This window comes from Salvelinus alpinus, chromosome 1 (genome assembly GCF_045679555.1).
Source record: "Salvelinus alpinus chromosome 1, SLU_Salpinus.1, whole genome shotgun sequence".
NCBI classification, from domain to species: Eukaryota; Metazoa; Chordata; class Actinopteri; order Salmoniformes; family Salmonidae; genus Salvelinus; species Salvelinus alpinus.
Window position 1 is genome coordinate 58784931 of NC_092086.1, and position 14956 is coordinate 58799886.

At 46.8% G+C, this 14956-nt stretch overlaps 1 protein-coding gene across 1 annotated transcript in view; it reads right to left on the minus strand.

The window, feature by feature from the left end:
- LOC139546861 (transient receptor potential cation channel subfamily M member 4-like) overlaps nucleotides 1–14956 on the minus strand; it is a 69696-nt gene that overhangs the window by 42462 nt on the left and 12278 nt on the right. Inside the window, exon 4 of the mRNA XM_071355793.1 lies at nucleotides 8646–8829. Coding sequence (XP_071211894.1) covers nucleotides 8646–8829 — 184 coding nt within the window. The remainder of the gene's footprint in view (nucleotides 1–8645; nucleotides 8830–14956) is intronic.

Below are 14956 nucleotides of genomic sequence, written 5' to 3' on the forward strand. Positions count from 1 at the left end.
TGTCTTGTCCCTGTGCTTCCCTCTGCTGGTCTTATTAGGTTCTTTCCCTCTTTCTCTCTCTCTCTCTCCTCCTCCCTCTCTCCCTCTCCCGCTCTCTCTCTCTATCGTTCCGTTCCTGCTCCCAGCTGTTTCTCATTCTCCTAACGACCTCATTTACTCTTTCACACCTGTCCCCTATTTTGCCCTCTGATTAGAGTCCCTATTTCTCCCTCTGTTTTCCGCTTCTGCCTGGTCGGATTCTTGTTTGATGTTTGCTGTTCCTGTGTCCTTGTTCCGCCCTGTCGTGTTTTTGCCTTCTTCAGATGCTGCGTGTGAGCAGGTGTCTATGTCAGCTACGGCCTGTGCCTTCCTGAAGCGACCTGCAGTCTGTGGTCGCGTCTCCTGTCGTTCCTCTCTACTGACGAGAGGATTTCAGTTTCCTGTTTTGGATTTACCTTTGATATATCCAGGAGAATCATTGTTTGTTTGATACTGGAATAAAGACTCTGTTACTATTACGTCGCTGTTGGGTCCTCATTCATCAGCATAACAGAAGAATCCGACCAAGATGGACCCAGCGACTATGGATTCTCTCAACACTGCCGTCGAGTTCCAGGGAGCAATGCTCGGCAGACACGAGCAGGAATTGTTTGCTGCTCGTCATGCCGTTGAGACCCTGGCCGCTCAGGTCTCCGATCTCTCTGGACAGTTTCAGAGTCTTCATCTCGTGCCACCAGCTACTTCCTGGTCTTCCGAGTCTCCGGAACCTAGGGTTAATAACCCACCATGTTACTCTGGGCAGCCCACTGAGTGTCGCTCCTTTCTCACCCAGTGTGATATTGTGTTCTCTCTCCAGCCCAACACGTACTCAAGAGAGAGAGCTCGGATCGCTTACGTCATATCACTCCTTACTGGTCGGGCTCGGGAGTGGGGCACAGCTATCTGGGAGGCAAGGGCTGAGTGTTCTAACGATTATCAGAACTTTAAAGAGGAGATGATACGGGTTTTTGATCGTTCAGTTTTTGGGAAGGAGGCTTCCAGGGCCCTGGCTTCCCTATGTCAAGGTGATCGATCCATAACGGATTACTCTATAGAGTTTCGCACTCTTGCTGCCTCCAGTGACTGGAACGAGCCGGCGTTGCTCGCTCGTTTTCTGGAGGGACTTCACGCTGAGGTTAAGGATGAGATTCTCTCCCGGGAGGTTCCTTCCAGCGTGGACTCTTTGATTGCACTCGCCATCCGCATAGAACGACGGGTAGATCTTCGTCACCGAGCTCGTGGAAGAGAGCTCGCGTTAACGGTGTTTCCCCTCTCCGCATCTCAACCATCTCCTCCCACCGGCTCAGAGACTGAGCCCATGCAGCTGGGAGGTATTCGCATCTCGACTAAGGAGAGGGAACGGAGAATCACCAACCGCCTTTGCCTCTATTGCGGTTCTGCTGGACATTTTGTCATGTCATGTCCAGTAAAAGCCAGAGCTCATCAGTAAGCGGAGGGCTACTGGTGAGCGCTACTACTCAGGTCTCTCCATCAAGATCCTGTACTACCTTGTCGGTCCATCTACGCTGGACCGGTTCAGCTGCTTCCTGCAGTGCCTTGATAGACTCTGGGGCTGAGGGTTGTTTTATGGACGAAGCATGGGCTCGGAAACATGACATTCCTCTCAGACAGTTAGGGAAGCCCACGCCCATGTTCGCCTTAGATGGTAGTCTTCTCCCCAGTATCAGATGTGAGACACTACCTTTAACCCTCACAGTATCTGGTAACCACAGTGAGACCATTTCCTTTTTGATTTTTCGTTCACCTTTTACACCTGTTGTTTTGGGTCATCCCTGGCTAGTATGTCATAATCCTTCTATTAATTGGTCTAGTAATTCTATCCTATCCTGGAACGTTTCTTGTCATGTGAAGTGTTTAATGTCTGCTATCCCTCCTGTGTCTTCTGTCCCCTCTACTCAGGAGGAACCTGGTGATTTGACAGGAGTGCCGGAGGAATATCATGATCTGCGCACGGTCTTCAGTCGGTCCAGAGCCAGCTCCCTTCCTCCTCACCGGTCGTATGATTGTTGTATTGATCTCCTTCCGGGGACCACTCCCCCTCGGGGTAGACTATACTCTCTGTCGGCTCCCGAACGTAAGGCTCTCGAGGATTATCTGTCTGTTTCTCTCGACGCCGGTACCGTGGTGCCTTCTTCCTCTCCCGCCGGAGCGGGATTTTTCTTTGTTAAGAAGAAGGACGGTACTCTGCGCCCCTGCGTGGATTATCGAGGGCTGAATGACATAACGGTTAAGAATCGTTATCCGCTTCCCCTTATGTCGTCAGCCTTCGAGATTTTGCAGGGAGCCAGGTTCTTTACTAAGTTGGACCTTCGTAACGCTTACCATCTCGTACGCATCAGAGAGGGGGACGAGTGGAAAACGGCGTTTAACACTCCGTTAGGGCATTTTGAATACCGGGTTCTGCCGTTCGGTCTCGCTAATGCTCCAGCTGTCTTTCAGGCATTAGTTAATGATGTACTGAGAGACATGCTGAACATTTTTGTTTTCGTTTACCTTGACGATATCCTGATTTTTTCACCGTCACTCGAGATTCATGTTCAGCACGTTCGACGTGTACTCCAGCGCCTTTTAGAGAATTGTCTCTACGTGAAGGCTGAGAAGTGCGCCTTTCATGTCTCCTCTGTCACATTTCTCGGTTCTGTTATTTCCGCTGAAGGCATTCAGATGGATCCCGCTAAGGTCCAGGCTGTCAGCGATTGGCCCGTTCCTAAGTCACGTGTCGAGTTGCAGCGCTTTCTCGGTTTCGCTAATTTCTATCGGCGTTTCATTCGTAATTTCGGTCAAGTGGCTGCCCCTCTCACAGCTCTGACTTCTGTCAAGACTTGCTTTAAGTGGTCCGGTTCCGCCCAGGGAGCTTTTGATCTCCTCAAGAAGCGTTTTACATCCGCCCCTATCCTTGTTACTCCTGACGTCACTAAACAATTCATTGTCGAGGTTGACGCTTCAGAGGTGGGCGTGGGAGCCATTCTGTCTCAGCGCTTCCAGTCTGACGATAAGGTCCATCCTTGCGCTTACTTTTCTCATCGCCTGTCGCCATCGGAACACAACTATGATGTGGGTAACCGCGAACTGCTCGCCATCCGCTTAGCCATAGGCGAATGGCGACAGTGGTTGGAGGGGGCGACCGTTCCTTTTGTCGTTTGGACTGACCATAAGAACCTTGAGTACATCCGTTCTGCCAAACGACTTAATGCACGTCAGGCTCGTTGGGCGTTGTTTTTCGCTCGTTTCGAGTTCGTGATTTCCTATCGTCCGGGAAATAAGAACACCAAGCCTGATGCCTTATCCCGTCTCTTTAGTTCTTCTGTGGCTTCTACCGACCCCGAGGGGATTCTCCCTGAAGGGCGTGTTGTCGGGTTGACTGTCTGGGGAATTGAGAGACAGGTAAAGCAAGCACTCACTCACACTGCGTCGCCGCGCGCTTGTCCTAGTAACCTTCTGTTCGTTCCTGTCTCTACTCGTCTGGCTGTTCTTCAGTGGGCTCACTCTGCCAAGTTAGCTGGCCATCCCGGCGTTCGGGGTACGCTTGCTTCTATTCGCCAGCGGTTTTGGTGGCCTACTCAGGAGCGGGACACGCGCCGTTTCGTGGCTGCTTGTTCGGACTGCGCGCAGACTAAGTCAGGTAACTCTCCTCCTGCCGGTCGTCTCAGACCGCTTCCCATTCCTTCTCGACCATGGTCTCACATCGCCTTAGACTTTATTACCGGTCTGCCTTCGTCTGCGGGGAAGACTGTGATTCTTACGGTTATCGATAGGTTCTCTAAGGCGGCACATTTCATTCCCCTCGCTAAGCTTCCTTCCGCTAAGGAGACGGCACAAATCATCATTGAGAATGTGTTCAGAATTCATGGCCTCCCGTTAGACGCCGTTTCAGACAGAGGTCCGCAATTCACGTCACAGTTTTGGAGGGAGTTCTGTCGTTTGATTGGTGCTTCCGTCAGTCTCTCTTCCGGGTTTCATCCCCAGTCTAACGGTCAAGCAGAAAGGGCCAATCAGTCGATTGGTCGCATATTACGCAGCCTTTCGTTTCGAAACCCTGCGTCTTGGGCAGAACAGCTCCCCTGGGCTGAGTACGCTCACAACTCGCTTCCTTCGTCTGCTACCGGGCTATCTCCGTTTCAGAGTAGTCTTGGGTACCAGCCTCCTCTGTTCTCGTCCCAGCTCGCCGAGTCCAGCGTTCCCTCCGCTCAGGCTTTTGTCCAACGTTGTGAGCGCACCTGGAGGAGGGTCAGGTCTGCACTTTGCCGTTACAGGGCGCAGACTGTGAGAGCCGCCAATAAACGTAGGATTAGGAGTCCTAGGTATTGTCGCGGTCAGAGAGTGTGGCTTTCCACTCGTAACCTTCCCCTTACGACAGCTTCTCGCAAGTTGACTCCGCGGTTCATTGGTCCGTTCCGTGTCTCTCAGGTCGTCAATCCTGTCGCTGTGCGACTGCTTCTTCCGCGACATCTTCGTCGCGTCCACCCTGTCTTCCATGTCTCTTGTGTCAAGCCTTTTCTTCGCGCCCCCGTTCGTCTTCCCTCCCCCCCCCCCGTCCTTGTCGAGGGCGCTCCTATTTACAAGGTACGAAAGATCATGGACATGCGTTCTCGGGGACGTGGTCACCAGTACTTAGTGGATTGGGAGGGTTACGGTCCTGAGGAGAGGAGTTGGGTTCCATCTCGGGACGTGCTGGACCGTTCGTTGATTGATGATTTCCTTCGTTGCCGCCAGGGTTCCTCCTCGAGTGCGCCAGGAGGCGCTCGGTGAGTGGGGGGGTACTGTCATGTTTTGTCTTTGATCTTCATGTCTTGTCCCTGTGCTTCCCTCTGCTGGTCTTATTAGGTTCTTTCCCTCTTTCTCTCTCTCTCTCTCCTCCTCCCTCTCTCCCTCTCCCGCTCTCTCTCTCTATCGTTCCGTTCCTGCTCCCAGCTGTTTCTCATTCTCCTAACGACCTCATTTACTCTTTCACACCTGTCCCCTATTTTGCCCTCTGATTAGAGTCCCTATTTCTCCCTCTGTTTTCCGCTTCTGCCTGGTCGGATTCTTGTTTGATGTTTGCTGTTCCTGTGTCCTTGTTCCGCCCTGTCGTGTTTTTGCCTTCTTCAGATGCTGCGTGTGAGCAGGTGTCTATGTCAGCTACGGCCTGTGCCTTCCTGAAGCGACCTGCAGTCTGTGGTCGCGTCTCCTGTCGTTCCTCTCTACTGACGAGAGGATTTCAGTTTCCTGTTTTGGATTTACCTTTGATATATCCAGGAGAATCATTGTTTGTTTGATACTGGAATAAAGACTCTGTTACTATTACGTCGCTGTTGGGTCCTCATTCATCAGCATAACACAGACACCTAAGTATTTGTAGTTGTTCACATATTCTAAGTCAGAACTGTCCAGAGTAGTGATGCTAGTCGGGCGGGTGCGGGCAGCGATCGGTTGAAGAGCATGCATTTAGTTTTACTAGCATTTAAGAGCAGTTGGAGGCCACGGAAGGAGAGTTGTATGGCATTGAAGCTCGTTTGGAGGTTTGTTAACACAGTGTCCAAAGAAAGGCCAGATGTATACAGAATGGGGTCGTCTGCGTAGAGGTGGATCAAGGAATCCCCCGCAGCAAGAGCGACATCATTAATATATACAGAGAAAAGGGTCGGCCCGAGAATTGAACCTTGTGGTGCCCCCATAGAGACTGCCAGAGGTCCAGACAACAGGCCCTCCGATTTGACACACTGAACTCTATCTGAGACTTAGTTGGTGAACCAGGCAAGGCAGTCATTTGAGAAACCAAGGCTGTTGAGTCTGCCGATAAGAATACGATGATTGACAGAGTCGAAAGCCTTGGCCAGGTCGATGAAGACGGCTGCACAGTACTGTATTTTATCGATGGCGGTTATGATATCGTTTAATATCTTGAGTGTGGCTGAGGTGCACCCATGACCAGCTCGGAAACCGGATTGCACAGCGGAGAAGGTACGGTGGGATTCGAAATGGTCAGTAATATGTTTGTTAATTTGGCTTTCAAAGACGTTGGAAAGGCAGGGCAGGATGGATATAGGTCTGTAACAGTTTGGGTCCAGGTGGAAAGCATGGCCAGCCATAGAGTAATGCTTATTGAAATTCTCAATTTTCGTGGATTTATCGGTGGTGACAGTGTTTCCTAGCCTCAGTGCAGTGGGCAGCTGGGAGGAGGTGCTCTTATTCTCCATGGACTTTACAGTGTCCCAGAACTTTTTGGAGTTAGAGCTGCAGGGTGCAAATTTCTGTTTGAAAAAGCTAGCCTTTGCTTTCCTAATTGACTGTGTGTATTGGTTCCTGACTTCCCTGAAAAGTTGCATATTGCGGCGACTATTCGATGCTAGTGCAGTACGCCACAGGCGTCCTCCAGAAACTAACCTCTCCAGTTCCTACTCCAGTTTAATTGGTGGGTCTTTACTCTTTTGTTCTCTATTGCTCCTCTATTGTTTTTTAAGCAAGGGGGCAGGCCGATGACATCAGAGGGCACCATCAGACCAACTCCTTGAATGGCCTACTCCATGAAGTTTGCACATGTGTCTAAAATACATTATTTTGCTCAAAACATTCTTTTGATCCAGCTTCAAAGAGCAGGAAAAATACAACATTTTTGGTTATGGAAAATATATTTCACAGCGGTTAAGATGGTACAATGAATCTCTACACAATGACTTGTTTTGTCACAAAAACTGAAATTAGGCTAACTATTAGAATTTTAGCAACCAGGAAATGGCGGAGCGATTTATTAAATACATTACTGTATTTATACTGTACGTGGGATATTGTTTTTCAACATGAAAAGTTAAACTTTCTACCACTGAGCTTTGTCGATAGCGCCAGATAAATTCAGGGCAGCAATATTTTTGAGAGCTGTAGCAACACTTTTGCAGTTGTCCAAACAATCGGCAGTAACAAAGATTATCTACATACAGGTATGTTCTGTTTGCTTCAACGTTTTCTACGTTGCATGATGGTTTGTAATGAACGACACGTTTCCTTTGAGGTACGTTTGCTCCCGTTTGTTAGGTGTGGCCTGGCCAATATGAGTTTGAGCATCTGAAACTTGTGCAACACACCATATGGAAGCTGCCCTCTGGGCCACTATAATCGCAAAATTTTTCAACTGGTCTTTCAGTACAGTACCGTTTCCGTTGTATTCAACTTTGCACACCATTCTGTCGTACTGAACGCAACCCTGGAAGCCTCCAATCTGTTATAGACAGAAGCCTGTGACATGAAAGACCAATCAGGACTCATCTCTCGGCATGTCCAGCCACTCCATTAGCTCAGCCAATCAGGGCAAGCCAGGAAGGATCCTGTCTTTCTCCCTGGCTGCATTCAGTACGAAATAAACGGTGAGCAACATTCAGTTAAACGGCCAGTTGAACGGCCAGTAGAAAAACGGGGAGGAGTTGGGTTGTGGGTTGAAAAGTGAGGGGATTCTATCAATGACCCAGGCATGCACTGGGTGAAGCGAGTTAACGTTGATTGCATTCAATTTTGAATCGGGCCGCCTCCTGGGCATGAGCAAACGGCCCCGTTTTGACCGACGACGAAGTCGGCTGAAAACAAAAGTGACATAGGTTAAGCACATAAGTAAGATTCTTTGTTTCCACATGCAAAAGTGATTACTTTTGATAAAAAAGGCTTTTTCTGCCTTCCAGATGAAAACTAGTTTGACGATTGGAACATAAATGTATTTTATGGAAAAGAGAGTTTCTGAATGATGCATCATGCTGACTTGTTGACAACATGACCGGGCGGCGCAGATTACTGTTTTTTTTTAGATGGGCGCTCTTCCCTCACCGCTTTTGTTACAGAATGGCTCAATTACGCTTTACAAATTATGAATATGCTTGAGAATACGTCGCTCATTGCTTCAAGCCACAACCGTCAAATAAGAGCAAACGTACCTCAAAGTCTGTTAAAAAACATTGAAGAACATTTTGGAGAAATCTGTCATGTAGTACAAACGGTCACACATTGTAGTAAACATTTAAACGATACTGAATGCACCCCCTATATAGCTTAGTGCTTTCTCCTTAGCTAAACTAGGCTTGTAATTTTTTTACATATCATTACAGTGCCAGTCAAAAGTTAGGACACACCTACTCATTCCAGGGTTTTTCTTTCTTTATTTATTTATCTACTATTTTCTACATTGTAGAATAATTGTGAAGATATCAAAAAAATAACACAAATGGAATCACATTGTCACGAAAAAAGTGGTTACCTAATAAAAATAACAGCCCTACTGTGAAGTAGGAACTAGCACCAGCTTCCTTAATCCCATCACAAATGGTTACTAAACAACTCAAGACATCAAAAGGGGTTCTTAGATACTTATGACAATGTGTATAATGCATTATAACCATATCATGAATCATTATTCCTGTATGTTAAAGAGACTGGACCCATTCATCTCAATATGAATTATTGATATTTTAAACAAATAGGTTAAACAGTGGGCGTTGTCCTCACCTGTGCTCTGTGCCATCCTGACCAGCCTCTGACCCAGGACACCAGGGTGTGTGTGTGTGTGTGTGTGTGTGTGTGTGTGTGTGTGTGTGTGTGTGTGTGTGTGTGTGTGTGTGTGTGTGTGTGTGTGTGTGTGTGTGTCTCACCTGTGCTCTGTGCCGCCCTGACCAGCCCCTGTCTCAGCACCTCCCTGACCCAGGGCTTGACCTTCTCGCGACCACCCCCCCCCCCCACCACAGAAACCACCAGGTTGGGGGAGGGCACCCCCCAATGGGCCGTCATCAGGCCGTACATGATATGAGGTGGGGTGTCGCATGACAAACGCAGGAACTGACCAATAGGAAGAGAAGAGGGGAAGAAATGGACAATTAGTATCGCCACACAATAAAGTTATGATGATCAAGCGGCTGTGGTGGTTTGTGAATACCTATGCTACATAAAGTGCTCCTAGCTAGTTGCTTGTTTTGCCTATGGTGTAGCTATTCAGAGGCGAAGAGATATCGGTCCAGGTGAGAACATTCCGTCTGACTGAGCCAATGTTGTGAGGCCTGGCAGCACTGCTAGAACACGGACTTCTCTGCTATGGTTCCGTAAAATAACAGACAGACGTTCTGCTGTGACAGCCTCATACAGTATCTCACCACTGTTAAATCATGTGACACATGGGAAAAAAGTGTTTTCTTAACGTTTAAACTACTTTTTTTTCTTGTTAAAGCGGTAAGAAAGATTAATAAAATTCCACGTGAATTCACAATGCAGAATATCAATTCCGAGCCTAACCCGGTATCTGACATCAGGACTGATTTTTCTCCACAACCTGATCCACCCACATTTTTCGGAGAGCTGATTCGTGACAATTTATTTAATTTCATGTGAAGCTGTCTTATGTCCATTGTTGGGGGCCTGCACTGCTGCCAGCAACGGTTTGGGTCTCATGGAGCGTCTCTTTCAGATGGTTAAGAATTGCACCTTTACTACCGTTACTGTATCTCAATTCCACCTCGCAAAGTTTGCATTTCACCACCTTCTGAAATAACTTCTCAAAGTATTGCCATACAGGACTTCGTGCTGTCGCTTGCAGTTTCCTTTCCTTCCTTTCATTTTCCAATTGTTAACAACAATGACGTGTGGAGTGCTTTATATCCATGGCAAATCATTTGAAAGATGCATATCGCTTTGTTACTGTTCAAAATATGAATACATGTCAACCTATTTTGTGGTTCTAGTCCTAACATGTAATTGATGGTTATATTAGAGCAATGTATATTATGTAATTGTGCACTTGATTAAAAACCCAAGACTTCTCAAAGACCAGGCAAGAAAGCTAGATCTAAATGTTTTGTAATGCCAGTACTAAATTGCTCCCTCCGCTACTCCTAAATCGCTCCCTCCCCCTTGGCCCCAATCCTTCGATGTTTGCAGATCTGTAGGGTCTGGGCAGGTAGGTTATAAGCAGTGCAATGATGGATCTCACACCTTACAGATGGTTAGGGCCAAGGGAAGAGGTAGGGAGCGGTTTAAGACCGGATGTAAATGTTGAGGAGACTTTCCCAATCACACCGAGTTTCCCTAACGCCTCGATCTGCACTCAAACCTGTTTCATTATGTAATCCAACATGTTTATGGGATACGTGTGCAAAAAAACATTCACCATTTTCCTACTATTTATGTTAAGTCTACACATACAATTTGATGCATACGTTGGATTTTATCACGGAATCTTCTGGAACTGTCATTACGCACACCTGGTCCCTATTCCCAGTGATTAGTAATTGTATAAGTGTGCCCTTTGTTCACCATAGTCCTGTCGATAATTGTTCCAATGTCCGTTGGTTGTGTGAGTACCGTTGTGCTGTGTGTTTTGGCTTTCATGCCATTGTGGATTGCGCAGATGATTACGGATCTCGTCCCGTGTGATAATCATTGTGCCATTGCGAATTTATTCGAGGTACTCCTGGCTCTTTTGTTTGGGTCTCAACCTTGTGTTTTGTATACATTTTACATTACATTTAAGTCATTTAGCAGACGCTCTTATCCAGAGCGACTTACAAATTGGTGCATTCACCTTATGATATCCAGTGGAACAACCTCTTTACAATAGTGCATCTAACTCTTTTAAGGGGGGGGGGGGGGTTAGAAGGATTACTTTATCCTATCCTAGGTATTCCTTAAAGAGGTGGGGTTTCAGGTGTCTCCGGAAGGTGGTGATTGACTCCGCTGACCTGGCGTCGTGAGGGAGTTTGTTCCACCATTGGGGTGCCAGAGCAGCGAACAGTTTTGAGTGGGCTGAGCGGGAACTGTACTTCCTCAGAGGTAGGGAGGCGAGCAGGCCAGAGGTGGATGAACGCAGTGCCCTTGTTTGGGTGTAGGGCCTGATCAGAGCCTGAAGGTACGGAGGTGCCGTTCCCCTCACAGCTCCGTAGGCAAGCACCATGGTCTTGTAGCGGATGCGAGCTTCAACTGGAAGCCAGTGGAGAGAGCGGAGGAGCGGGGTGATTATACGTGTTTGTTTGGTCTCCGTCCCCATGCCTTTACATGGCACGCTGTAATTTGGGTAAATAAAAAACGCTATTACGCATTCCTGCGCCTGTCTCCCGATCATTATACCAACGTGACAGATGTATACAATGTATGCACCATGCAGAACGCAATGCAACTGCCTCTGCAACGCAATGCTGCAAGGCAAACGCAGCGTTCCGTTCTAAATGAATGTTCTTCTGGTGTACCAAAACGCAATGACGCTGTCGGTCTGATCGAGGCGTAATGGTTATCTCTCTGTCCTCTCCCTCTAGATGAAAAGACACTTAACTCTGCATGTCTAGCAGATTGGATGTTAACCTAACACCTCAAGCAAGATAATCTGCTCTTCCTCCCTGGAAAGGCTTGCCTGCTCCAAGACCTCGACCGTGGTTAACAACTATATTGTGTCCCCCTACCAGACTGTGTAAAACTCCTTCCCACTCTCCACTAGCTCCCATCAGCAGTATGCATCAAATTCAAGTCCCTGTTGCTTGCCGATAGGGTAGCAATGGGAATCGACCCTCTCCAATCTTTATCAGCACTGCCAAACTTATATTCCTTCATATTGCCATTATACACTGTGCGAACAAAACATTAACAACACCCCCCCCCCCCTTTTCCTAGCCTGATGGGTAGGAGCGTTGGGCCAGTAACCGAATCCCCGAGCTGACAAGGTAAAAAACCTGTCGTTCTGCCCCTGAGCAAGGCATTTAACCCAATGTTCCCCGGGTGCCGATGACGTGAATTTCGATTAAGGCAGCCCTAGCTGTTGCATATCTTTGTCCTATCACACCTGATTCAACTAATCAATTGCTTGAAGAGGGATGTCCAGGGGGATATACATGTTTTGTCTAGAACAGATATAATTATCTGCCAAGTAGAATAAGGAAATTGTAATAACTCTATTCATTACATTTGCACTTGCAATGTTCTGTACATTTCACCTGAGATGTCACTGACTATACCTCAGTCGTACTTCTGTTGGAATTGAACAGAAATGACTGGGGGGTCCCAAAGAACGTATTAAATTAAATACTGTTTCACAAGCCCTTTTGAGATCATAGCGCATGACAAGTTAAGCAATCCTCCAGGACTGTTTCCAGGTATGGGCGTTTAGATTCGTGTTTAGTGGACATATTCTCCACAAAGTGGAGTGGTCGTTCGCAATGATGTGATGTGCCATTTCTGTTCAAGGTGGAAGCAGATTTTGATTGGGGTTGGCTTTAATGAAGCGTTTAACCTTTTTCTTCGCAACCTTTGTATCAGAGTCTATAGACAAAGCCCATGGGCTTGTTTCTTGATCAAGTGGGCCCTGGATAGGGTCTCGAGTGAGAGCGGGAGAAATTTGAATTTTAACGTCCTTGCTATGGGTGTTAATTCCTGTGGACCTGATGTCCGGTAATTACCTGTCTAGTCCTTGTGACTTATCTTTTACCTTTTTCTCAAAATGTTCACGCTTTAGTTCCTCACGTAGTGGAACTTCTGGAGAACATTGGTCTACATTTTGATCATCCTTCAACCCTTTGTTACCCTTGTGCTCTGACACTTTGTGTGGGTTGGGTGCAGGAATGTAGCGAACAGGTCGATTGTAGCGGTAGTCATTTTGATGGCGACATACTTTACAGTTATTTAGACCGCGGAGGTCATTGGAATCGTGGTTTTGTGGTAGAAACCGTTGTTGTGCGTCATCTCTCAACGCTCCAATACCTGATAATGCACCCTCTAACTGGAGTGAGTGCTCCTGGTCAAACTTCAAAACCGAGTGGTCGGGGCTCTTAGCGTTGTGAACTTTGAATGCCTCAAAAGCTGTGCTTGCAAGCTCTATGAGCTGTAAGATACGCAAGCCAACGTGGGCTGCAGGGCTCAAGTAGGTAATTGAGGTGGGACACATGTTCGACAGAAATATTTGTTTGAATGGTAACAGCTCTTCCATTCCTGTTTCAGTGAGTAGGCCAAAGTAAGCTGAACGAAGTCTATGCTTGTGGGTGTTCGTTCCAAGCTTGTTTGACGGTGTTAGCCAGTGAGCTATCGTGTTTGCGAGTCGCAGAACCACTGAATTCTCATTTCAAAGCTGTGGCAAGTTTAGCATAGTCATTTAGCACATGTTGCTGTTGTAGACAAATTAACCTCTTCACATGTCTATTCGACATTTGCTTCAACAGGTAAACCCTGTCAGAACCCGTAGCGTTCGGGTAGCCATCCAATGCGTCCTCTATGTCAGCTAGGAACGTCTCAGTATCGCTTGGCTCACCTGGAACGGGGTCAAAGGTGGGGAAATTCTTGACGAGTTTGTCAAGATATTCCGTGCCAAGCGGGCGGAGAGGGTTGGTTTCATCCTGTGGGGAAATTGGGGCCGAAAGGCAAAGAGGAGAAGCCAAGCTTTGGCTTTGTTGTCCAAGAGGCACCATATTACTCAGTGTTGAATGGCCAAGAGGAGAAGACTGAGGGACAGTCTGAAACCTATCGTCTTTACTCCTTTGAGTACAGGGCTCTGGTTGCTTGGATGGGTATTTACAGTGTAGCGCGTGATCGTTCTGGAATTCCACCAGATTGTACCTTAGGGTGCTATTCTGCTGCATTGCAGAGTCCACTTGAGCACTTAGAGTACTGATTTTGGACACGTGAGTGTCGCATTTGCTCCTTTTGGTCTCAAACTTATCTGTCATGGTTTGCAGATAGAGGTCTTGAGTACGGAGCGAGAGATTCAGTGATGAGATTTCCTCAGCTTGCTAAGAAATCAATATTTCCATCTTCATCACCTGAGTTCTCTCATCATTCATTTGGTCGGCAACTTAAATGAGTTCTGCTGATTTGTCATCCAACTTAGTTATTGTGTTCATTAACTGATCGACTTTGGTCTGCAGCATTTGGCGTAGAACCGTGTTACTTTGAGTAGCGTTCAACAAAACTACATGCATGTTATCAAGTTGAGCGCGCCTGTTTGAAGATAACTCGTCAGACTTATCTAGTTTGCCCTGGACATCATGGTATTTCGTTTTGGCTAAATCGAGTTGTTCCTATAGCATATGATTTTGAATCCTGTGGAAGACAATTTTGTTAAAGAGTTTATGCTTGTTCATCGTCATAGGTTTTTGCAATTGCATTTAATTGTTCAGTTTTCAAACGCAGTTCCATTGCTAGCAGAATTTTTCCCTTTTCTGCATTTGTCATTGGTTTCCCAGTTCTCTCCACCTGCACCTTTATGTCTACCGTTACCTGCTCGTGATTCAGCTGTGCAATGCGGTATTGGACCGATGCCAATCTAGACTGGAGAGAACCTTTACGAGGCCTGCATCCGATGTTTGATTTTGGAGAGCTTGTTCGTAATTTCTGCTGTTTTTCCATTAGGGTTGGTATCGCTGCTGAGGTCAGAGATCAATCCATTTATGGTTTGAGGTTCACTAAGACGGACGCGGGACTTCCGTCAGTACTGGGGTTTACTAAATGTGCTTTGCAAAAGCAGATTTTACTGATTGATCTATTTTAATGATAAATCAAACCTGTATAGGCTATTTGGGAATTAAACTTTAAATTATCCTGAACCTTGTTGATCTAGGTTAATGTGAAACGTTTAAATTGTCACATTGTAGAAAACCAATCAATTTGGATATTATTTAAAGGATCCACTTGAAAGGTAAATCTGGCAATATCACTTGTTAGTTAAATTGAATGAGACATCGATATCCAGTTAATTGCGAATGGCTGGATATCATAACGTGATCCACGTTAGGGTCCATTCTTTTTCAAGAGATGTACTGCCAATTCTTCACCACCAGTGATCGCAGAAAGCTGAAATCAAACGGACGTACAAAGGGCGGGACTTCCGTCGCGCAAGGCAGAAGTATTTCAACGGGACACAGGAAAAATAAAATACTGTTTCCCTTTGTTAGCTTAGCATCTCGGGCAAGCTAATCCTACTTTGTAAAATAAATCTCAC